The sequence below is a fragment of the Acanthopagrus latus genome, chromosome 4 (assembly GCF_904848185.1).
Source record: "Acanthopagrus latus isolate v.2019 chromosome 4, fAcaLat1.1, whole genome shotgun sequence".
Taxonomy (NCBI): Eukaryota; Metazoa; Chordata; class Actinopteri; order Spariformes; family Sparidae; genus Acanthopagrus; species Acanthopagrus latus.
In genome coordinates this window covers 27,727,277-27,753,103 of record NC_051042.1, presented here as the reverse complement: position 1 = coordinate 27,753,103, position 25,827 = coordinate 27,727,277, and the positions used below count along the sequence as shown (strand labels likewise).

Sequence of the window (25,827 nt, the reverse complement as noted above, 5' to 3'; positions counted from 1 at the left end):
TGCAATCCCACAGATTTTTGTTGAAGTAGAAGTTGGACAGATATTTTAAGACACCTAAGGATCAAATCCCCTCTCAGTGAAGAGTTGAACCCTGCCTGGTTTAAAATAATGGCCTTGTTTCACCCGGAAAGGCCAATAAGTTGGTTTAATGTTTCAGATTTCTTGACTGAATTGCCAGCTAACTCAGTAAGTAGATAAATGGACATCAAGTGTTACAGTGAACTCTCTGAATCTGGCAGCTGTGTGGCCTCTCCCTCAGCTCCCTCTGAAGCCGCCAGCCTGGTCCCAGACCTCTCAGCTCAGACTTGTGTATAGCCCTTGGCTTCTCCACTCATGAGATACTGGGATACCCACAACTTACAAGGTTTTTATTCAGCTAAGAACAGTGAAGCATTATTAAGATTTAAGCTCCACCGCCCTGCCTGCCTAGTATCTGCCTCTGGAGGCTCGTCCTCTCACATAACCTGCTGTAAACACAGCATATTTCAGTTTTTCCACAGCTTAGTTCAACATAGGTGCCCCCCATACCTTAACTTCTTTTACCATGGGGGACTGTTTTCGAGGTAGCAAGGGAGAGAATTGAGCACAAGGTACCCATAAATCCAATGACACCAGTTCTCATGAACACTGATTCCACTGCTGATTCCAGTAAACCTTTTACCAGTGCTGGAAATAAAGTGTGTCCGATAATCCTGTTTCAGAACATCATAGTTTAACAAATGGCTTCATTGAAAGTCAATGTTTTGAAACCAAGCACACATTTCTGTTTTTTTCTCAGGAACATATGTTTCCAGGGCCTGATTTTGACTAATTTAAGCCTTTTTATTTTAGCTAGTTTTGGAACAGCACATGACAAATCCCAAGCTACACCCACTTTCTGTCCTTCCATCCACCACACTTTTGCACCAAACATTGACACAGCGGCGTGTGACGCAAACCTGCAAAGCAGGAAAGGGTCAGTAGCCAGCTGTGGTAGAGTTGAGGCTTGGCAGTTCCTGAGGTGAAACAGCAATGAATGGCCTTGTTCTTTTCCTTTACCCTCAATGGGCTGCCCTCCGTGTGAGCTAAAGGTGTGGGCTTCGAGAGGGCAGTATGTTGGGAGTGTGTATGCGTTGGGGGGTGCCATCTTGCCGTCACGCAGTCTGCCAAGTACAACATTACAACAGTAGTGGGATTGTGTGGCCTGTGTGTTTCTTCTGTCCCTCTGAGGAGGAAAGGTCCCACTATCCTTTCCATCTTCCCCTTGTCTCTACCTGACATGCAACACTATTCCTTCACCTGTCTGAGTGGAAACCTAGGTGCCAACATTCACGGACTAATGAAGAGGGAAGCTGCTAGTCTAGGTGGCACATGCCAACCAGGTTGGCACGGATGAACCACTGCATTTGAAAAGACTGTTGGCATTTTTACTGGCACTTTTTCCCCCATTTTGCCACAGCGTAACCATTAAAAGGCCATTTATACACACACGACCTAACAGAGGATTGAGTGAATGATCCTTTTCTATAATTTACCGTTAAATTAATACATCTACATCATCTGAGATGAGCTCAGGGGACACTTCACAATTACACAAATTCATTTCTTAGTTTAAAATTGTGGTTATGCATTATTGCCCTAACTTAAAATCATGTTGATAATCATCATCATCATCAAAAACATAATTGTTGAACTGGAGGCATTTATTTGTCAGGTTTATGCTACTTGATATGGAAATTTAGTACACCAGCTGTTTGTTCTTTACATAATCCCGTAAAGACATAATGTGCAAAGTTTCTGTATTGAAATGTATAAAAACAACTGTAACTTCTGGGTAAATGCTAGATGATCACGTCAGAGAGTGAGGAAGGAATTTGACTTTGTTGTAAGCTTTGTTGAAATATTTCTTTCAGCTGCAATAGCTGTTGTTTAACAACAAAGACAACAACCTACATGATCCCAAGCTACTTTCCAACATCAACAAAATACTATTTCTGTTTGCATTGTTTTGATTGAGAGACCCCTAGTGACAGAAAATACACAGTGTTTAACACCAAGTCAGTCTTGTTGCTTTCTCTTACTTTTTTTTTTTTTTTTTTTGTGGTAGCAGGTGTAGATGAAATATGACTTTTATTTGGTCTCTGAACGATTGACCAGACAAGGTTTCAAGGTTATGGTGAGGTTTTTGAGGTAACAGTATCCTGCACAGAATCCTGATGAGGGCCAGGCGTTCAAGGGGAAAAAATTAGGAGACTATTAGTTGTTAACATCAGTGTCAGACTGGTTAGAGGCCAAAGTGCCAGATTAATCTCCAGTTGCCCTGCCAGAAATATCGCAACACCCTCAGCTTGACATTTAGATTCCCTCCAAAAAAGGTGGCCTTGGAAATAACGAGAGTATTCCTTTGGTCACTCTTCTGCTCTGAAGCCGAAGAACTTACATCTGTTTTCATTCTGTTTTTCTATCTCCCTCTCTGTCGTGTCTCAGCTCATTGGCTACAGCGAGAAGCCCGTCAACCTGCAGATGTTCATTGGAACAGCAGATGACCGTTACTTGAGGCCGCACGCTTTCTACCAGGTGCACCGGATCACCGGGAAAACCGTAGCCACAGCCAGCCAAGAAATTATCGTCTCCAGCACCAAAGTTCTTGAAATTCCTCTGCTGCCCGAAAACAACATGTCAGCCAGGTAGATGTCAGAAGCACTACACGTTTATATTATTCAGTTATGAGCTTACCACCATGAAGGAAGCCCCGTCCCATGTAGGCATGACCACATTTACGAACATACAGGGTTTGTCCAAAGGGGATTTTTTATAGATTTTCTTCATTTGAACCAACATGAGAGGTGGGCGCAGAAGGAAAATTTGAGGGTTTCCCATGGAACAGAGAAACAAACTTTATTCAAATATTTATGATTCCGCATTAGCTAAATGATTATGTTTATATAAGGTCTGGTTTCATTTATTTTGGAATTCATAGGAAAGGATTTGGTAGGGATTTTCTCATTTACAGCTGCAATAAATCATATTCACACAGGCATTTTTATTATGTGATTCAACACTTAATTTGCTTCTCATTGCCAGTCTCCTGCTAAGTTTGTGGTTGGTTTTATCACTCCCAGGCCTTCACTACTTAAATATGTCTTAGATGATTGCCATCCCGGTGGTGTCGTATGGGGCCAACTATTTTCCCTCTACCTTGCAGTATCGACTGTGCTGGCATCCTTAAGCTGCGGAACTCAGACATCGAGCTGCGGAAGGGGGAGACGGATATCGGAAGAAAGAACACACGGGTCCGCGTGGTGTTCCGAGTGCACATCCCTCAACCCAACGGAAAGGTGCTGTCGCTGCAGGCTTCCTCTATCCCTGTGGAGTGCTGTGAGTGTCAACCTCCAAGCATTGAGTCGCGTACACACACAGACACACACACACACACACACAGAGGCACGTACACACCCAAACATATTCATTCAGAAAACCTCCACACACAGAAAAGCACACACACAAACCTTTCCACACAAGTTATCAAGCTTGCCGTCTGGTAATTTAGGATGTTGATTTAATCTATTGTTTACTCTCATTAAAAATCACTTTAGATAAGAATGTTAAAAATGGAAACTGGCGCACTTCTGTCTGTACCAGGGTGTTGCTTGTGAAGTCGTACATGCATCTACATTTTAACAAATCATGACTGCAGTGTGAATCAGCACAGCTCAGCAAATGATCGTCCTCTTTTCTCCTCAACCCCTGCTGCGTCTCTCCCAGCCCAGCGTTCAGCTCAAGAGCTGCCCCAGGTTGAGAAATCCAGCCTGACCAGCTGCCTGGTCAGCGGGGGAGAGGAGTTGGTCATCACAGGCTCCAACTTCTTCCCAGAGTCCAAGGTCATCTTCCTGGAGAAAGGCCCTGGTAAGTGTAATGTCCACACAGCAGCTTGGCCTTGAAACACCACTGCAGAAACAGCTTGTGCCAGTTAAGCATGTCGTAAAATTGTGTTTCATGGTTGTCTGACAGATTGTATCAGAGAGGCCACCATTAGTACAAACAAATTCATGTGTGGTCTGTTGGACAAATATATTCTTCAGTGGTGAAAAACCCCTAAAAAAAAAAAGCTTTTGCAAATTTGCATGAATTAAACTATATGAGGAAAATCTTGCAGAACTCAGGAACTCCACAGTGCAATTTAAAGGAAAATGATACTTTGCAGCTCTCTGACAGAGAAATATGATAAAGGAAGTCCTAGTGTCTCACCTTTCAACTATATTTGTATTCTCTTTATTGATTATGCAATGCGCCAATGAATGTCCCAAATTTTTTTTAAATATCCAGAGAAATATTTTTTGTATGCATTTCCACAAATCTATTAGACCCACGCCTGAATTCTTGTATGTATGTATCAGCTCTCAGATCACATCTGTCATCATCTCATTCTCATCAAGTCCTCTATCCCCCAGGCATTTTGTCAACACAGAACAGATTTATGTCTGCTTATTATGTTGTCTATCAACTAAGCATGAGATGATACACTCGGTTATTGGTTCCTTGCTATTGGGTCCTTGTGTCACATTTGTAAAGCACTTGGAGCTTCTGGAGTCAGGATGAATGTTGAATGTGTCTCCATTTCCTAAAAAGAGTCTTTGTGGCTTTAAAAGTTGCTTATATCCGTTTAACAAATACCTAAGACTAAAGAGATTACTTACTTAATCTCCCTGTGCTATTCACCCTGTTCCTTTTAAGTCACCCGTCTTTCTCTGCCTTATCTTTGTTTCTCTTTTGTACACCCCTTGTAATCAAAACACATGTAATAGCTGTTCCCTGGGATGGAAATTTTAAATGGATAACATTCGTCGAGCCCGTCTCTGCCTGCCCGAGGAACCTTTGTGATGTGGAGCAGCAGAATCAAGTTCACACATGGCAGAAAGCTGAGCGGTGTTGTGTTTGTGAGTGAGAGCCATTCTCTGAGATTTGAGAAGAAAGGAAAAAAAGCAGCCCTGAGGAATGTCTTTAGCACTTTGAGGTGTACCAGGTGAAGCATGGCAGAGAAAAGTAGTGTGGTTGAAACAACTCACTGATGGTCGGCTCTCTTTAATGCAGCAGCAAGTAGAAACCTTAGGGAGGTGAATCATGGGTAGGGAGGAAAGCTGGGGCCCCATGGTGCATGAAGGCATTGGACTGTGGAGGGAGACAGAAGGAATATGAAAGGTTAGGGGAAGATGATTTTGATTAAGTTTGTGAAAATGATCCTCCTCATCATGAGTAATCCGCCTGCTTTAGTGCAGTAAGGCACTGATTGGAGTAAGTAAAGGAAAAGAAAGAAAGAAAGAAAGAAAGAAAGAGAGGCAGTGACAGATACTTTTCCACCATCCCTCATAATTGTAAGACAACTGCAGATTCCCAAAGTACTACAGAGACCAGCATATTGTTGCTAGTACACAGAGATTATGGGAGAAACAGAAACAGAAAGGTTAAGGTTTGCTATATGTTAGTATGCATACTATTGTGATTCCTGTATTATGCTACTGTAATGTAATCTTTACTTGGGTCTTCAGGACTTTAAATAGTGGATAATATACTGAATGGCTATACATTAAGAAAATACTTGAAATTTTCTGATTTAAAATCTCTGATACTTTCCATCAGCTTCTCTTCTTTTTTTGAAATGCATCTTTAAGGAAAGAGAGGAAAAGGAAAACATATTGGTTAGCTTACCAATCATCTTTTGTTTAAAGTTATTTGAAGTAGTATTTCGGCGATGAGAAAATATAAAAGGGAAGGGAAGACACGTGGTTCATCAAACATTAAAGTTAGAAATAAGTCCATAATTGGTATGAGTATTTCAACTTTACAAGGATGAATGTTTACATAAAGGACTGGACTTTAAAGGCTATAACACTGGCTGCCTTGAATAGTGGCTAACACAAGCGTGTGTACTCTGCAGTCACTGTGTTGTTTCTGTCGCAGAAGCCAAACAACTCTGAGCTTTTACCCAGAAGTTACAACATAAACAGTAATCACGTTCTTTATTTTTACCCGATCTACCGGCACAACTGGCGCACGTTCTTTCCCCCCTTCTGACCGGAGGGCGTGCAGGCTGTCTGGATGATCCGAGTCATTGTCTCAGCGTGGTATGAGGTTCCTGTCGGTGCTTGTTGTCTGACAGAGCATGTGGGGCCCATGCTCCTGCCTGTTGAATGTCAACAAGCAGCGCTGTAATAATGCAGCGCTGTCAGCTGCAAAGACGTTCAAGGTCATTTGCTCATTGGGGAGGAAAAAAACCTTCTCTGGCATCTATGAGTTAAGCTTTCTTCGCAATAGAAAGAACCTCTTTAGGGCAAGTGGATTACTATGATTAAGGCTAATGTTCAGGTGAGATCAGAACAGGTATATCGCCTACTTAAAGCTATAGAGGAGTGTGGATTTTGGTAGAAAGCTGAATGTTACAAGGCTTACAGTTGAGTGCTTAGTATTTACATATAGGCTAGTCCTCTCTGCAGACATGTAGCAGATGTCTGACAGCGGTATTTGGGGGAATCCTTTGGGTTTTGAGGAAGAGGCCATGCAGGTGCAGAGTATGCTTCCACCATGGAGTATGTGACTGCCTCTGCTGAGAGGCTATACACTGCTAAGTTAGTTTTCAAAAGTTTGTATTCTTCTGTGAATCCTTCCACCCACTCTGGGTGAAAACACTGAGCCTGTCAACGTTTTCACCCTGACTCCTTCCCTTCAAGCAGCTGCCCTTAAGATGTCTGGCCAAATAATTAGTTCCCCCATAGGAAAACTGGAAAGGATGTTTACTAGCCAGAAGCCTGGCAGTGTGTTAAAGCATTTTAGAATAAATGCAATTATTCCACTGCTCAGTCCATAATTTTAACCAGGCTAGACAAACAGCAGGACATTTGGACATTTGATTACTATTTAATAGCTGTGAAGATTTTCTGGGCCTTTCAAAATGACATCATTGTGATGTGTCTTGATTCTCCAGAACAAATTGAAATGGTGTGCTTTTTTGAAGCCTTGTGTGGTTCTTAAGCCCTGTCTGTTTGAGAAAGCACTGAGCACTGACATCATTTGTAGGAAAACAGAGAAAGGGAACTGCTCCAGATGAAAAAAGTCACTTCGACAAATGTCAGATAATCATTCTTAAAGGAGCCCAAAGTATGTGGCCCGGGTTTTTTACTGCTTCTGTTTTAGTTATCAGTTCAAATTATATTATATAGTCATTGTAATTTCTAATCCATATGATACTTCTCTGTCCATTATAACTGTGTTCTTTTAGTTGCTTGTACTGTATGAATGTTTATCCCAAAACTGGTACATTGATGCTGTATTCTGCTTCCTGGAGCTCTTGGTCCTTCTTAATTGAAAAGTCAGTCAGTTTATCTTTAACCAGACCTGCACTCAAGAATTGTTCAAGTCATTTTATTATATCATGCTGTCAAGTTTGGTGGTCTTCTTAGAACTCTGTGGACAGAAACAGAGTGCTTGGATTGAGGAAAATATTGAATATAGTGTGTACAGTAAAATTTTCCAGAAACATTTTAACATGTTATATTTTCCTCTTACTCGTTCCCTCTAGATGGACGACCTCAATGGGAAGTTGAGGCAAAAATAATCCGCGAAAAATCTCAAGGAGTAAGTAGTCATATAATTACCCATGCAGTTATTTTACAGCACCATGTTTGTATTATTTGCACTTATTACACAATAAACTTGTCTGTTGTCATTTTTTAAATCATACAAGAATAGTATATAATGTTTTGCCAGCAACAAGTGTATGTAAATAATGTGACCTGTTTTTTTTTGTAGTCGTGCATCGTGGTGGAGGTCCCTCCTTACCACAGTAAGACTGTGGGCTCAGCAGTGCAGGTGCAGTTTTATGTGTGCAATGGCAAGCGGAAAAGGAGCCAATCACAACGCTTCACTTATCTTTCAGGTGAGATGAGAGGTTTTCATTTGAAAGGAATTTAGATAATACATTATGTTGTTGTGTTTTAACTTACAGCTACCATGTTTAGATTCCTTTGGGAACAAAACCAGTCAGACAAAGAGGCAGCATTTTTGCTAATCTTAAGCTGTTGGGTACAAGTAGTTTTCCTGCAGCTCATTTTACAGACACTAACACAAAGAGATTCTCTCAAGCTTTACTTTTGTGTTCCTTTGGGTGTATTGCTTCCTGCTGTAGTTAATCTCCCAAGGTAATGACAAGAAGTTTGACTGACAGCAGAGACAGTTGTAATGTGCTCTTGGTGTTGCACACTTCTCCACAGGGGCTTCACTAACCCCGTTTCTCTCTTCTCTCTCCAAAGAAAGCATTGCTGTGGTTTCGAGGGGGCTCTTCCACTAACAATAACACTAACACCTGCCAACTGTGTGTTTTGTAGAGCCTACTCAAACTCCCGGGCAAAGCTTGTTTTTTCTCAAATGTACTGTATTTGCACGGGCTTTTATGATGCAAATCTTTTGCTATCCAGGAAAATTTTACGATACGTAGACCCTGAATTGTGGTTTGATATGATTATTTTAGCAGTAGGGAAACTCGGCAGGCGTGATATTTTGATCTGAAAGTTTCCTTTATGTTTTTCATTAAAGTCAAATTCCAGCCTTGCTATTCGATATTGTTATCGTTTATTTTCCTCTTGAAGCCAGTCAAACTGAAAACACCGTTGGCGGAATATAATGACGTGAGCATTTTGTGCAACATATTTAAACCCTGAGTTTTACCACAATAGTGTGTATGCTTGTGTGTGTGTGAGCCGCATACAAGCGACCTTGCCCCTCCACCCACCCAGCCTTTCTGTTTGCAAGCACGCCCACTCAGCACAGACAGTTCCTGTTTTCACCGTTGACAGACCAGGGCGGCCAATCAGAGCAGAGTCAAGTAACCCTGCTCTGTCAGTCAAGCTGGGTCGCTGACACCACTAGCTTTACCACGGACACCGCCTTCTTTATTGTGGCAAGTTTTATCGTGGGCTGGGCTGAAGAGGCCTTGGCCCAATTTAAGGACGGATTCTGAGAAAATTGCGCGGAAAATTGTAACATGTTTGTACAAAAAATTAGGTGACAGAAAGCCTTTCGTTCCTTTTCTGGCGTGTATTCGTACCTTTAAAAAGGAGCACACTATTTGTAAACCTGTCATATGTATGCTCAGTTTTGAGGCTGTATAATTGCTGATATTTTCTGTGTTTAAATACACAGTGTGTTACCCTTCTCTCACCCTGAATATCCCCACTGGCTTCATTTTTAGCCAGAATAAACCCACGTTTGGCCTTTTCGTGCCCCTTCCCTCTCAATCCCAGAGGCACGGTGGGGGTGAGCAGAGGGCACGATCAGTGAACTCGTTTGTTCTGTTGGTCTGATCTGGGCTGCGGGGCATTCAGCTCTTCTCCCACACAGCATTTCACATGATGGCACCCGGACTGACAACATATGCTCTCCCTCTGATTCAGAGCTGGATAAAAATAAATCTCACTGTCACAAGGCACCAGATTGGGAAATAGGTTACTGATCGACATAGCAGTGCTGTGAGCTGTCACAGTAAAAGGGAATGGCCCCATTTACTATCTAAATGTCACTCAGTTTTTAGGTAGGCTTTTTTTCATCTGGAAGGAGCCCGTTTCACAGTCCATACATCTCAGAGACTATGTACCCTGCCTTGAGATTGTTATGACATAGTTTTTGAGGTGTTACAGAGACACACATTGAGTGAATTAGTGTGGGTTGAGTATGAGGAAAAACTTGACTGCTTTTTTGTGGCTGGTTTAAGTCACCGGACTACTGTACCTGAAGCAAAAATAGCAGTGCTACTGTCAATGTTGCAATGCAGTGACTTGACATATTTAGACATGACGTGTCCTTTCTCTTTCTGCAGCATTTGATTGATAGCCTGACAATGTGCTTTTCTTTCATCACATCTCTCTTCCTCCCTCTCTCTGTGTGTGCACCTCTCTCCCTTCAGTCATGGTGAAACAGGAGCACAGAGATGAGCTGGACCTTCCTGCAGGACCCCCTATGTCCATGCCCCTGGCACATGCTGCCAGTCTGGTGCGCACCCAGCTGCCTTCTCCTGAGCAGGGCCACCCATCGGACAACCTTCTGTCCAGCTCCCCTCACGGCCTGGCCACGGGCTCCGGACCTGGCCTGCTACCCCTGCAGGCCCCCTGCCCCTCCCTGGGCTCCCCGTCCTTCCAGCACCTGCCTCACCTCCAGGGCCGCGGTTTGCACCACCCCCCTGCTGACTGCCACATGACGTTCCACCCGAGCTCTGCTCCTGCTCCCCTTCCTGCTCCTCCCCGGCCCTCCTACCAGCCTATGCAGCACAGCCACAGCCACGGTCATAGCCTGCCCTTCAACGGCCAGTCCAGCCTTCCTCCTCAGGGCTACGAGAGGATGCCCTTCCAGCACAGCCACACAGTATCACACCCAATGGGCATGGGAATGGTGTACCCTTCCTCCCCTTGCTCCTCGCCATCAGCCCCCTCCTCTTCAGCCTCCAACCCTATTGCTGGGTCTCCCCAGAACCAGCAACCGCTGCTCACCCCGTCATCCCCACACCTCCACACACTTGGAAGCTATCACTGCTCCCCAAATCCCGGCCAGGTACCCTCTCCCAGTGGTCACCCCCTTGTGGGGCAGCACTCCTCCCAACTGCAGAGGGCTATGGGCTATCACCCAGTAAGTCAAAGGTCAGCCTCCTGTCCCACACCATCCAGTGCCCCTCCTCCACGGATGATCCCCTCTCCTCACTCTGGGCCTTCCTCCCCTCAGCTGCACTCACTACCCTACCAGTCTCCCACCTCATCCTCCCCCACCTCTGGTGGCAGTCCTCTGGGGCCCCTGCAACAGCAGCACTCAGGGCAGCCTTCTCCCCAGGCTACAAGCCCAGTCATGGCCAGCTTGTCCCCAGCAGCAGCAGGGCCATTGGTTCACCCTCTTAGCCCACAGGGACCCTTCCCCTCCGACGGGGACAGTGTGAACATCAAACAAGAGCCAGAGGACAGGGAACCCACATTTCGCTCCATCGGCCTGCAGGACATCACGCTGGACGATGGTAGGATATTTATTGATCATATTTATCTCTGTAGCATTTTGTTGTTGCACTGAGACCATGAGAACAGTGAGGTCAACCTGTCTTCTCGTCTATTACTGGTCAATGCATGAAAAGTGACAAATAGCACAGAACCTCTGTGAAATGTCGTTTTAACTTAAAGCTCATTGAGGCCGTAACCAGAAATTATGTATTCAGATTTTGGTTTTAAGCACTCAAACAATTTAAATCTATTAAAAAGAGGAGGTGACCCTCAGACATCCAGTGGTCAACAGCCCTCACCCCATCTATCTTTCACTCACTCTTCCACTTTTGTTTTTGCTCAGATTGCACTTCTGTAGTTTTCTGTCAGTCCCGTCTTTCTGCTCTCATTATCACATTTTCCTCCCCCACCCTATCCTTTCACACAAGCTATTTACATAGCACACTCATCTTTGATTAATCTAATTTTCAGTCTAAAACAAGCGGCCACTGAGGGATTAAATTCACCCTACAATATGTCAGGCACAAGATAAATTTGTATCTGATGATGTAAAACAATATGGAGCACCAGTTGTTGTATTTTCAAGTGGCTGAAAACTTGATGCCTGATTATGTTGATAGTGTCCCATCTGTCACTGCAGTGCACAGTTGTGTACACAGGTTCATCACTGAAGGGTCCTGTGACTTAGTATTGGGTAACATAGACACATAGGACTGATAACTATAGTATCATATTAAAGGGCCTAATTGTAAACCGCTAAGCTTCTGTATCTCTGGCAGTAGTTTGGAGATTAATTACACTTTGTATTTTTTGGCTTCTTGGAAGTGGGGAGAGGGAATTGATTGCATCATTTTGTGCAAAGACACTTGTGTGCTGCTGCAGTAATTACATCCTGTGTGTGTTTGTGTGTATGCAGGCATGTGTGTAGGTGTGTTAGCAACTAATTAGCATGCTCGGGAGAACCCGTCAACTTTACAATTGACTGTGAAGTCAGCCTGTGCATTTAGCAGCTTTTCCCCCTCATCCGTGAACTCTTTACTTAAAATGAGTGTGTCTAAACCATTCCAGATTGTCTACTTCCTTATCTGCTGTTTAGAGCTCGCCTGGATTTGTTAACCCCAGTGCCATATTCAAATGAGGGTCCTAAAGGTCTGGGGTTAATAAATAGCCTGGTGAGGCTATGTCAGGGAGGTGTGATATTGTGTGCTAGCAAGGGTCAGCCTAATTAACGCAGGGCCATTGTCAATAAGTCATGTGTGAAAGTCCAACAACCACTGAGGTTCATCAGTGCATAATACTTATGCACACACACAAGCTAACACACATTAAAACGTGCAACCTGTGTGAAGGAAATCCAGAGGATAAAGCTTTTTCTCTCTTTCCCTTTGACAGACTCACATGTGGACGCATGTATGGACTCATTAAACCATAGCTAAGATTCAGTCGCTCCCCATCCCATGTGAAAAGACAGACACAGAGCTACTCTGAAAGTAGCTGGCTGCACTGACAAAAAAAAAAAAATGTATGAGAAAAGTTTGTGAGTGACACGGTTCAGCTGGGAATGTGAGCTCTCCCTTTGAGCCTGTGGCTAAAAATAGCTTTCTGTGCCAGCCCAGCTCTGTAGGCCATGTTGTGAAGTGGCAACGTGAAGCTTACACCCAGCTCTGAGTTTTAGGAGGTCGCAGCACACTCTGTTAAGTAGACCGTACTCACCCCAGTTTGACAGACAGGGAGGCAGGCAGATTGGGATACAAAAAAAATACAGTGTAGGGGAAAGTCACAGGTTCATATAGCATAAAGGATTCACATGTATGTAAATTCACATGTAAATGATGGTGGTTTGAAATGGTTAAATCTTTGCATACACTCAAATATAATCTAAAATGATACCTCAGAGCTATTATGCATAATAATCGTCTTAGGACAGTGTATAGATATGACCACCGTTCAGTAAAACTTCACTCTTTAACAGGTTTTATCATCTTTACTTCATTTAGCTTTCTCTCCTTTTCCACCTTGTATTCTTGCTGCTCTCCACCTCTTAATGTTTCCAGATAAATTACATTGTTCATTATTTGGAGAATTTTGCCTTAAATACTTTCAAAATCATACGATTTTTATGCACAAGATAGACTCCTGCAAAAGTAGCATCACAGACTTGTGGCATGAGAGGGAATATGAGTGTGAGTGTGTATAAAACTGCTCTGGTTAGCAAGCAGATGGCCCTTGTGACGCACACCAGACCATGCTTGAGATGTGTGTGTGTGTGTGTGTGTGTGTGGAAGGGGGGGTATTGTGTTCGTGTGTATCTGATGTTATGGAAGTGTGAGTGTACTGTGTGTGTGTGTGTGTGTGTGTGTGTGTGTGTGTGTGTGTGTGTGTGTGTGTGTGTGTGTGCAACGCAGGAGACACAGGAGGTAAGAGGACAGACTGACAGACAGATGGACAGACAAGGTCAGGATCCAACCCCACTGCAGGGTCACTCAGCCGAGACATTCAATCTGAAATGTACTTGGCATCTGAGATTAAAGTAAAGTGCATACCGCATCATTACAGTATATTTCAATATGAAAATGTTAGGGCTGAAAGGCTATATTTTTTGAGGTTTTGGAGTGAAGATTATTTTTTTAACAAAGGTAATGACATGGAAAAGCAAAGAATGAGCTTTTCAACAAAGCTGCGTGACATGACTGAATGTTCTCTAAAAATTGTGTGTGTTCCTGCTGCTTTGATGTCTGATTAAAACAGAACAGCGTATGGTTGGGTGCTGCCATCATAAGATTATATCAAAGAGGCTCTTCATGGTCACTGTTGGCACATTTGGTGCAGAGACCATGGCGTGTCAGTAGCTTAACCCAAAATAACAAATACAGGTTCCGTTCACTTTATTTCTGTTACAGGAATTACGGATAAGCAGGTACAGATGATTGATGGACTTTTAATAATAAATTACTGTCTATCCCTAGTGCGACTGTCAGCCAGGCTTGCCAAAGCCCTCTAAACTTCTGTGTTTGGTTACCCCATAAACACAGTAGTGGCTTGAAGAATAGGGCCTCCTGTGACGATGATTACAGCCGTCATGGTGACAGAACCTGAAGCCCCTGGGCTGCTGAACTGTGCATTTAACTAATTAATCAGCATGTGACGATCTCTATGTTTACAGAGCACAAAGGGGAAGGGATAGCACGTTTAGGCTGTTACTGTGGTGTTGGTTGTGTGCACGGTGTGTTCACAACAAAAGCTGGTCTTTTGTCGGTCCTGCCATGCCCAAACGCACAGCTGCTTCAAACTGCGAGCACAGCTTTGAGGGTTAATAATAGGCCGAGCCCTGCTGCCTGCACAAATGCACACACACATTTACACACACAGGGAGTGACACAAGTTCTCCTATAGATGTTGTGAAACGTACAAGTGTGTGTCCGTGCAGGGGACATATCTCATAAATATACGTTTTTGTTGTTTGGCCAGGATATATAAGATGTTAATTTGAGTTTTTTAAGTTCTGAAGCCTTAACTATAACAGAGATATAAGAGTGATGTTGCTTTTCTCATGCGGTTCTCAACACAAGAGTGAATATGTCAGACTACTGCTTTAACATTCAAACAAGTAGCTCTTTGTAATGAATGAGGCTTGTCATAAGTGCCAATCCCCCTGAGAACAGCAACATCCTGCCTTCTCGGTTTTAAGTCTCCTTCACCTCATAGGCAGCTGTTCTGTGAATGCTCCCTGGATGTTGAAAAATGGCAGAGAGCCGCTAATTAGTTAAACAAGTGAATGGCGAAGAGGCCAACGTCCAGCGGTCCAAAAAAGATTTGGATATTTTTCCTCAGGATTTGGACGACCAGACCACAGAAAATATGCCAGTGAACGCTGGATTTACCTTTGACAGGTGGCAAGAAATATGAGTCCAATTTCATCCCAAATGAAATTAAACATGAAATTACACTCGGAAATGACCTTTGTTCTTTGGCCACCTTTGTGAATTATCTTGATTCACCTTCTCCCTCTGGAAAGGGCTGAAAAGTCCATATGGACCTTTTTTGTACTGTTGAGGCACACTTGCCTCATTAATTGTAATTTAATGGCCACCATTAAAAACATCAACACAAGTCATTCAATAACAGTTTAAAGTGAAGTCAATTAGAGTAAAACCATCCATTAACTGACATCACTTTAAACTGCCCATCCTCTGGGTGAGCAGCCTTTTTATGAAACATCAGGATTCATCACTTGAGATTTTGCATCAGACAAACTAGATTTTCCAAAATTATTACGTTTTCATCTTTTTTAATTTATGTTTGTGTACACAACCAGGAAGAAATGTAAACATATCTGTAGCTCATTTATCTTTGATTATTTGTATGAAGCAACCACAAATAAATCATCCATTTTGTGCATTTGTGCCCTTGCAGGTGTGTGTATTGGGCCGTTTTAGTCAAAGTCTTCATGCTGCCATTAACAAACCATAACAGAGTAATAACACAGAACTCTTGATTCGATGGCATGAAAAAACAACAGTGGAAGGAAAATACGTTTCCATCAAATGCTGCTGCTGCAGCTGCTGCTGCTCGTTAAAAACGATGGCAAACATTCACCGGTCTTTTCCCCTGAAACAAGTGGAAATGGACTTTCTGTGTCATCTTTCCATACAATTAAGGTCTTAGAGAGTGTAATGCAGCGGTCTTGGCAGAGGCTGGAGCCTGGTGTGGAGATGGTGCCAGTCGTGCTTTTTTTACTTAAGACAGGAGGAGGGGAAGCCTGGAAATCCCTCAGTGGGGCTGAGAGCAACATATGAACTCTGAATACACACTTATCATATTATCATGAAAATTAACAGCCCTGTAGTTTTAACGGGGATGTTGCCAAGATTCTTTTTATATCGTCGGCTGTTCTCGATTCTCTGTCTGAGTGTCAGTTTTGATTTGTGCTCGTCAGCCGATCATTGAGAAAAAAAAGAATACTAGTCAATGCATTTCTCATAGCACACAAGTGCGTACTTGACATAATTTGAAGTAACTTTCACTCCCGCTAGTAAATGTTGAGCTGAGGAGATTTAAACTCTACTACTCTGTCCTTTTGTAAAGCAGACGACCAAATGTGACTTCACCTGTTTCTAGCTCAAATCTAAACCACTCTCTTATTCCAGCTTCACAAATGTGAATATTTACTTTATTTTCTCTCGAGTATCTCTGGATTATGGACTGAAAAAAAAAAAACTATTTCAGAACATCATCTTGGACGTAAAGAATGAATAAAGGCACTGGCAAAACAATCAGTCAGTGGTGAAAAAGATTGTTAGTTGCAGTTTTACTGCTGCATCTTGTCCCCGCTGAACAGGAAGCATTAACCAAAACTCTGTAAAGAAACAAACCTCTGACGTGTTCTTAGGTTGATCAGCTCCCGATTTCCACCTGTTAATAGACAGGAAAAACTTGAGTGTAAATTGTGGTTTTGACACTAGATGCGTATCAGCTACATCCTCTCCGCTGTAAAGTCCTGCACCATTGGCACCTTGTGATCAGATTTGATTCAGATTCCAAAGGCTATGATGTGATTATCGAAGCATCTTAATGAAGCACAATGTTTCATTCCCATTCACGATTTTTTTTTTTCTCACCGTGTAACTACTTGCTAAACAGTAAAATCAAAGTGAATTTAGCTGAAAAATGTCCTCAAATTATCTTGTAAAGTAGTCTCATAATTTTAAGTTGTTGAAATGTTTTAGCTTCTTCAACTGACATTTAATGGTTTACTATACTTGGTAATTCTGAGGTAACAGGTTTCCTTACTTTTATTTAGAGTCAACTTTTAAAATGTACAGTGTACTGTTAAGACATGGTGTTTTTGCAGTGATCCATGATGAAGATAAACAGATGACTTCACCTCCATTGTTTTTGCTCACGCTCAGCCATCCTCACCAAAACTGATGAAGTAGCTGAGCTTGGGATGTAAACACAACACGCATGTTTACTCATGTTACATTTCACCGTCCAGTTGGTTCAGCCGTGAGGAATGTACAGCCCTCTCTTGGTCTCAGTCAAAATAGTTACATAGGTATTCGTTATGTCGGGAGTTGGGTTTTAAATTTTCTGAGAAGACGTGATCTTTCCAGAGAGAACCGTGATGCGTCATTTTTATTTCTTCTCATGCTTACCATTTCTCATGCTTGGCCAATCTTGCCAGGTGGCCGTTTGGGCTCCAGTGCTTTCCTTCCTGCAGCCTGGTCCCGGATCAGTGGCGGGAGTTCTTTGAATCACTCACCGTCAGATCAAACGGGAAATCCACCGATGATTCACATGAATGAGTGACTTTGAGAAACTCACTTTCAAATGAGCTTCTCCTCACCAACTTAGTCACTTACCCCTACAGAAAAATTTAAATAAAACAGAATGATCATCGCGCAGCAAAGAAGGCTTTATTGAGGCAGATCTGAAAGATTTCCATCAACTGACCATCTATTTCCAATATGCGTGTGATCACTCAATGGACTTTTTACTTCACGTTTTCTCCCATCATACCTCAGGCTTTGTGAAGACGTGTGCATGTCATTACAGGGCCCTGCGAGTGGAAACTGTGCGCTTTGATATTCCACTTTTAGTCTTTGCTTCTTTCTGTTCCCTCTGCACAAATGTTTTCCATTGTGGCATGTTGTCTTCATTTGCTGGACTCAAGAATCACTCAGTCTTCGAGTTATTTGCCTAAGCCGCCCTGCCAGAGTAATGTTTTTTAAGCCAGGGTCAGGGAACCTTTTTCAATGTGTCATACAGGGTTATGATATTTACCCATTTTCCATTTCGACTGTAGGTATGTTTATCATACTGAATGTCCATCTGCCTGTTTCACTTCTGTTTTGCATTATGGAAATCATTTCAGTATACCTCCCCTGACGGGCTCTTTGGAAACGGAGACGTGAGATTACCCGATCTTGGTGATCTCCAGCAAGATGTGAAACTTTCTTTTGGGGAAATGAAAGAATCTCCGGAGAACATTTTCATTTAGCACTTGCAGGTTTGACAATACATTTATTTCTAGAGTAACAATTTGTTTTCTCAACGGAGGTTTTCTTTCTTTTTTGGTTAAATCCTTCTCAGGCGTGTCCCCTGACAGTGATGCTTAGTTCAACAAATGACTGTCACTAGCATAGTTCAGAGATTTAAGTCTTCCCCTGTCGTTCTCTTGCAGTTCCTCAGAAACCCAAACAGGCTCGGTCCTAAAGTTTGATATGAACGCATGCTTTCACTGTATAGATGATGTACACAGGCCTCACTCGCTGTGTGCCCTTTTAATGAACAGTAAATGAGCACTGAAAGCCATTAGCACACAGATGAAAGGATCCCTCTGATGGATGCATTCCTGAGCGCAGCACCAGCAGTATTAGTAGTAGTGTTTGTAGTCGTAGTAGTAGTAGCAGTCGGCTGACTGCAGATGTATATTTTGACTAGGGAGCCCCCCTCCCAGTCATCTGCAGAGGATCTCCCTCCTGCTGAGCCATTCAGAGACACACTTACTATGGCTGGCAGCGCTGAATCACCGTCTTTCTGTCGCAGCGTCATGAGCAATACCAGTAAATCTGAGAAAACACTATCAGAGTATGAAACTCCTCTGAGGCCCGGACCGACTCAAACCTCTCTTTCACTTGTGGATTATTGATGTGTGAAGCTTCAAATGAATGACTGTATCCGACCCGTAGATCATTGCTCATTGTTATGGGAAAATTAAGCTTGTGTTTTATGTAAAATACTTTTATTATGGCTTTAAACTTCTCTTCCCCCGAGAGAGAAATCATTAGTATATTACAAAGAAGTTTATTTTTGTCTTTCTCTTTTCATGATAATATCGTTTCCTCTCTCAGTAAGTTGCTAAAATCCAATCAGAAGGAAAATAGCAAAGACAAAAAGGCACAGTTTCCTTCTTTCCGTTGCCTGTTTTGAGACTGAGATGGGAATTCACTTCCAAAATAAGTTCTGTCTTCCTTTCAAATCAAGTCGGCCAAATTTACATCGAGCGCAGCTGTAATATCGAGAGTGAAGCCCTGACGAAAATGTCTCTGACAGATTGTGGCGGGGACACCTCTTCCTGTGTTTTTTTAATGACAAAATCGAATTAATCAGATTGAGACGGATCGGTAAACACTGCACTTGGCAGAGTCACCAGCTTTCAGAGCGTTTCATACTAATTGCCCTCTGCGTCTCTCTCTAATTATCTATCAGTCGCACGCTTAACATTTGCTTTTGCTGATCAGTTCAGCGGAAAGCGATATGTGTTTTGCAGACGCCCACTTGATGTCGGTCTTTCGCACTTGGTTGCTCATATCCCTGTGGTGTTAGAGCAGATTCACTCCCATCAGTCGACAGAGCTGCAGAGTTTACCACATTACATTTCAGCTGTGCAGGCGGCCCGTAAACACTGCCCTGTGATTAACCCACACGTTGACTTCATCAGGGTTGAAATCATTACCCTTATGTAATCAATTTTAAACTAATATATGGTGTTTTAAATAGTTACTCTACATTAAAAGTGTTAAAAGTGAAGTGTAAAACATTTCTTAGCTACTTTTCATCAAAAGTCAGTGTGTAGCTTGGACAAAATAAGCACATTTACTACCTTCTTCATTCATTGTACAGCTGCTCTGATGGCCCTTTACCAGCTGTAAGGCGTCTATTTCAAGTAGAGTCGCACCGCGAGTCTTTTGAAAGGTCACGGCCTTCAACAGAGATCTGTCGTTCTCCATCACACTTAATGACTGGACCTGAGTGACAAAATCGATAAACTGGCCCAACTTGCTGTATATTACACTCTGCTGTTGTATTAACAGGGGGCAATGTTTGCTTTGATAGTCACAGTGTTGTCTCTGAGTGTGTGGTGGTGCTTGCGAGTGTGTGATTGTGTGTGTGAACATGGTTGACATGGGAAAGGAAGAGCCTCCCACGCTAACAGGATGATGTGAGTGATGGTGGCCAGACACAAAAGCGAGCAGCAGAAAACACAAATAAAACAACAGAACGTGAACCAAACCAAAACTGGCAAAGAGGTGAAGTGTTTCAAAGTGAAATAAGTGCAATCGCACGACTGCAGTTCGATATTTTACTGAGTTGGTGAAAGGTAACGAATGCATTTGTTTTAATTGTACAGAGTTCGTTTCACTCTGTGTGTCATCCAATTTAAATATAGTTTCTTTTTCCTCGTGAAGCAAACACTTGGTTGGGTTAATTTGCTCATCAGCGACTGAGTCACCCCCCCCACCAGAGTTACTGTAATACATGTGTTCATTATGGCCTACAGTGCGAGATTTTACAGTGCATGCGTCCAAGCAGACAGGAATAGGTGGCGGTTTTTTTTGACACGGCGTGTTCAGACAAAGCTGCTCATAAATCAGCCCGGTGTCAAACTGGGCCAGAGGTCTCCGCTGAACACTCCCAAACCAGTTTGCCCAGCCTGATTTCACACTTCGGCTCAATGACCCGTCAACTTCACCTTCAAACCACTTAAAGAAATCTCATGAAGAAGACAAGGACTGAAAACACACGTGAGTTGTTACAGTGGCAAAAAAAACAAAACAACCATTCACATCACATTTTCCATGAATTCCAAACAACTGAACATCTGCCCGTCTGTCCTCATGTCCTCCTCAAACTATTTGAAGTTGATTTACTTCACGGCTGCTTTTCTTTTTTTCATCTTTTTTTTTGTTTTTTGTTTTTTTACAAGCGCCCCGCTTCATCTCTTGTGGTCCCAGTGTGAGTACCGAATGGAGGCAGCAGATGTAAAACAATCACACACGAGGGCAGGAAAACAGCCAGTGAAAAGAGCTGTCTGTTATTTATTTAAAATGAGCCTCTAAATGAGTCGGTGGAGTAATTAACCTCGCTGTGCCTGAGTGCCACTCCGGGCTCCACAACATGTTTTTAACGGTGCTTTGGTTTTACACATCCCTTTTTACCGTTACTCACAAACCTCATGAACAGGCCTGAGGAGATGAAGTGAACCATCACTAAAGCTCTAATGAAGTAACGGTCAGCCGTTCAGGAGTGTGTTTGTACAAGTCAGCGTGCTGTGCTGGACTCGAAGGTCAGAACTGGCACATTTAATGAGTTTAGTGAGTTTCTCTCATTTGTCGTCTCGGGAGTGATTACATCTCACATCAGAGGTGTGACTAAGTCAACTTCGGGTTCACCAGGCAGTTTGAGTTTTCCACTCTGGGCTGTCAGCTGGTTGAGGTCCTGCGTTCAGTCTTGTGAGGAACTCAGTGTGGAGCGACACTGCCCTCTGCTGGACAGACAAGCGTACTTTACCGTAGTATTTAATAGAATGTTCCCATGACAGTGATGTTCAGCAGCTAGAAGTTGATTGATGAGTCAACTGACAGAAAACTACTTCTGATTATTGCTATATCTTTTGTGGTCATTTTTCTTTTTTCTTACATTTTAGAAAAACAGAAACAAGATGGTTGAAGCGGTGAAGAATAGTGCTCGTTTGTAATGTCTGTTTAAACATACTGTCTGATAACATCTCATATCGAATGTCCTCCATAAATAAAATACTGGATCAATCTGTGAGCCTTGTTCAACACAGGGAGATAACTCTTTGGCCTAGAATGACCTTTTCTGGATTAGGTGGGAAATCGTGTGCGTAAACCTCAAAGTACGAATGAAAATAATGCTGAGTTTGATACAGAACTGTTTTGAATGAGACAAGCTTTGGAGCTTCAGGATCTTTAAATTCCAGTTTAAAATGTGAGTCAGTTTAAGTAAATTATGTGTTAAATGAATAATAATGAGTGTTTTTTCTGTTTGTTCTGTCCTTCACAGTGAATGAAATCATCGGCAGAGACATGTCCCAGTCCCCAGGCGCTCATGGTCCTCCATCCACACACAACCAGTCATAGCTCAGCCTGCGGTCATCCCCTGCAGCTTTAACCCTGCAGACCCCACAGCTCCAACAGAGACCCTGGACCCCGGGGACAAGAGGGCAGGAAGAGACGAGAAAGACTGTGGTCAGTGACAGAGTACGGTTGGAGATTCTGTTGAAGCCTCGTGGACCTGCTCAACCTCCAGCCTGACAGGAAGACCCTCTCATCCTTCTCCTCTGATTTCATTTCAAACTATTTCTCTCAGTTAGAGACACAGAAACAGAACTCACACCTTCACACAGATTAAACAGAGAGGTGAGCGGGAGAATGCAGCCATGACGATTCACAGCGAGCTCAAAACGGTCGGAGAATAATGAGGATTAACGAGATTGTCGAGATGCGAGCTGTCCCTCCTCATTAGGTGTGACCTTTCAAACTACTTTCTATAGCGGAGACAATACAACGGCGTGTGTTGTCGTCCCCCTTCTCACCAGCATTGACCTATATGAATGAAGACGTCTTGAGACGAATAAGAGAGACTCAAGAGTGCACGGTGCTCTCACGGGAAGCCAGAACTTGGGATTCAAACTTGGTCTGAAGGGTGGTTTTAGTTCCCTGAAGTCAAAGTTTCTCAGGCAAACATCAGGATATCAAAAACTCGAGGATGCTTTAAAACCATCTGGGTTTATGTGATAACAATCTGCAAACAATGTGGCAAAACTTTGAGCTGTACAATTGGATTACGATCAGAATTTCAGCTGTCAGTGAAAAATCTTTTCCGTAAAAAACTCAGAACATCTGGCTGAACTGTCCCGTCCTGCTCCCCGTGATGACGCCGCCGTCCGCTCCTTGTCTGTCTCCCTTTTTTAAATGATGAAACCATTCAGGTCTGGAGTGCAGGGGCCCGGCAGCGAGGACGAGCTCCTCCGGTGCTGGTCCGGGATCTGCAACCTGCAACATTCCACAACTTTTAGTAACCTTCGCAGCCGTGTAGATATCTGTACATGAACCCCTCCTCTTTTTTCTCTCCAGATCCCCCCCTCTCTCCCGTGTTTCCTTTTCTTCTTCATGTTGAACAAATGCCTTACTAACACTTAGCAGCTTTGAATGGTAGCAAAAGCTTCTTTTTTTGTCATTTTGCACAGCTGGCTTTGAGTTTGACTGTAATATTTTAAAACAGATTTTTGGCCACGTGGATATGATCTGATGAAACCTGACGAAAGGATGGTGTCAGTTTCTTTCAGCCCTTTTGATCACTTTTCATTCAAAGATATTTGAAGACGCCCCTTATTTCCACGTTACAGAGAAGTGTTGTCATGAGTGCACAGAGAAAATTCTTGTCATGCAATAACTCCCCAAATCTCCCAGGGGCCCTTGTGTGCCTTCATACCTGCGATGGTATGACGTATAGTGGGAAAGAATTTGACTAAAGTTTTGAAAGTATTTTATACAAAAAGATGTCGATGTATTTTGCATTCATGTAATGAACAAGGTAAAACACCAACAACAGTTTCCACATCCCCCCCGCTTAACACAATCAACGTTTGCTGTTAACAATCAAAGACTTCTTTATCGTCTTTTCATTAATATTTCCGTCGGGTATGACGTGAATGTAGACAGAGACAGATTCCCTTTGGCTTGTTTGCCTTAAGCTTGACAATAATGCTCCTGCACGCGGGAGCTGAGGAGCGTCGCTTACGACGGTGTGAAGTCAGTTTTCCAGGTGAAAATGATTCTGCTATGCATTAAAATTCTGCCTAATGCCTTTAAAAAAAAGAGAAAAAGACGAAAAAAAAATTTAAAAAAGACAAAAAAGACCTTGATGCCTATAGGAGTAGACTGTAGACTTGTTGTAGATGCTTGATTGGTTCTGTTAGCATCCTGGAGTTCTCCATCAGCCAATCTGCCTTTGTCGAGGACGCAGTACAAGCATCTTAATAGGTTCAATTCGAGTGTGTGTGTGTGTGTGTCTGTGTGTGTCTGTGTGTGTGTGTGCATGTGTAAGTGTGTGAGTGTGTGTGTGGATGAATGGATGGTGTTTGTACCAAATATGCTGTACAGAAGACGGGAATTCTAAGAGTCCTATTTTCAACAACAGAAGCACACACTTGTATTTAGGCTATGCAAACTATACGAGCAGCAAATGTGAGATATGACGTTAAATAGGAAAACATGAGATTATAAACTATTTGTAATAATGTTGCTAATGAACTTCACAGAGCGGAAAGAAAAAAAAAAACATTCAGATAGTGAGACTATCACGTCACTATGTAAACTATTAGGATGCCTTAAATCTTGTTTGAAAACCAGTTTGTCAGTGTGTCTGTATGCTGTTCTGGGTTGATTTTTACTTTTATTTTTTTCCATGACTAAGACATAAGTCAGTAACTATATTATTATTTGTTTGTTTTTCGGGGGGGCACAGGGTGGTCATTGTGCGGTTGGGTGGGAGAAGGGAGGTGGCTTTCTTTTTTTTTTTTTTTTTGCATATAAAGCTGGTTCTGCAGCTTGGATGGAAGACTTGAGTCAACAAAGAAAATGAAACAAAACAAAAACCAGCATCGACAGTAAACTCTGGCTGCCGTCCTCTTCTGTCACAACCAAAGACCGAACAATATGTTCCCATTTTACATTATGGTAAAGCAACAGAGACTGTACAACTCTATTTTTGATACTTTGAAATGGATGTCATTCCTAAAAGGTTGGGGACATGTATGAGTGTTGACTATATATATATATATATATATATATATATATATATATATATATATATATATGTATACACACACACACACACACAGCGATGTTTTGTAAAATAAAAGGGAAATACAGGTTTAGCTGATGTTTACCGAGCCTTGTATTGTCATTTCTTGTATATTTTGTATGTTAAAATGTTTTTGTAATTTTTAAGACTGCAGTGCTTTTTGAAATTATTCAAAGGGAATACCTTGCATCATACTGTAGGCTCTAAAGTAGTGTATATCAATAAAACAGAAAACTCAGCTATGGCTTTGTGTTGCTTCTTTTTCCTCCCCTCGTGTCATGTCTGTGATGGTCCCTCATCCAACCCATGTTCTCAGCTCAGTGCACTGCATGTACTTCTTTAACAAAAGGTGCAATACGTAAGAATTGGCTCATTACCAGACAAACAGGGGGCAGCATATCTCCAGAATAACCACTAACTGCTGCTCACTGTAGCTGTCACCATTTAGCCCTGAAGCTAGTGGGTCTGAACTGGGAGTCTGGAGCTCTGGGAGAGTGTTGGTGGTAGCATGCAGACTTCAACAGATGTCTCTTCAACACAATATTGGTTCATAAACATCACAACTTCACCATTTTTTCACACTCTGTTGTTCATATTGATACATTTTTTAACGTTTTCAACTAAAATCTTACATATTGCACCTCTAAACGTTAGACTGAATGAAAAGAACAGAGATAATATACTGTAAACACAGCTGCCCACGGCATTTAAAAAAAAATCTTTCACTTCCTGTGTGTAAGGGGAACTGGTTTGGATACACTTCAGCAATATTGGCTTCCATGAAATTAATTTAATGAACAAATACAAAAACATTCAGGATCAATGTAATTATCATACAACTGGGACAGCAAAATGCTCCTGTGGTCCCTGTGTGCTACTTATTAAAACAAGCTTGGATGACCAATTCAGGAGTCTGGCTCCCTCTAGTGGTTTTGTCAGAGAACAATATTGTGGTAGATCAGCTGCACTTCACAACTCCAGCAACAATCTTTTGGGAGTCACATCTTGACATATATATATATATATATATATATATATATATATATATATATATATATATATATATATATATATATATATATATATATATATATATATATATATATATATATATATATATATATATATATATATATATATATATATATATATATATATATATATATATATATATATATATATATGTGTGACATTTCTTACTGGCTCATCA

At 42.2% G+C, this 25,827-nt stretch overlaps 1 protein-coding gene across 2 annotated transcripts in view; it reads left to right on the top strand.

Annotated features, from left to right (window-relative positions):
* The window catches only part of nfatc3a (nuclear factor of activated T cells 3a), a 60,141-nt gene extending 35,280 nt beyond the window's left edge, over positions 1-24,861 (top strand). For both annotated transcript variants that reach the window (XM_037096618.1, XM_037096617.1), the window contains exons 4-10: positions 2,467-2,666; positions 3,185-3,357; positions 3,745-3,885; positions 7,553-7,608; positions 7,783-7,909; positions 9,932-11,023; positions 21,813-24,861. In XM_037096618.1, coding sequence (XP_036952513.1) covers positions 2,467-2,666; positions 3,185-3,357; positions 3,745-3,885; positions 7,553-7,608; positions 7,783-7,909; positions 9,932-11,023; positions 21,813-21,889 — 1,866 coding nt within the window. In that variant the 3' untranslated portion in view covers positions 21,890-24,861. The remainder of the gene's footprint in view (positions 1-2,466; positions 2,667-3,184; positions 3,358-3,744; positions 3,886-7,552; positions 7,609-7,782; positions 7,910-9,931; positions 11,024-21,812) is intronic.
* Positions 24,862-25,827: the final 966 nt, after the last annotated feature.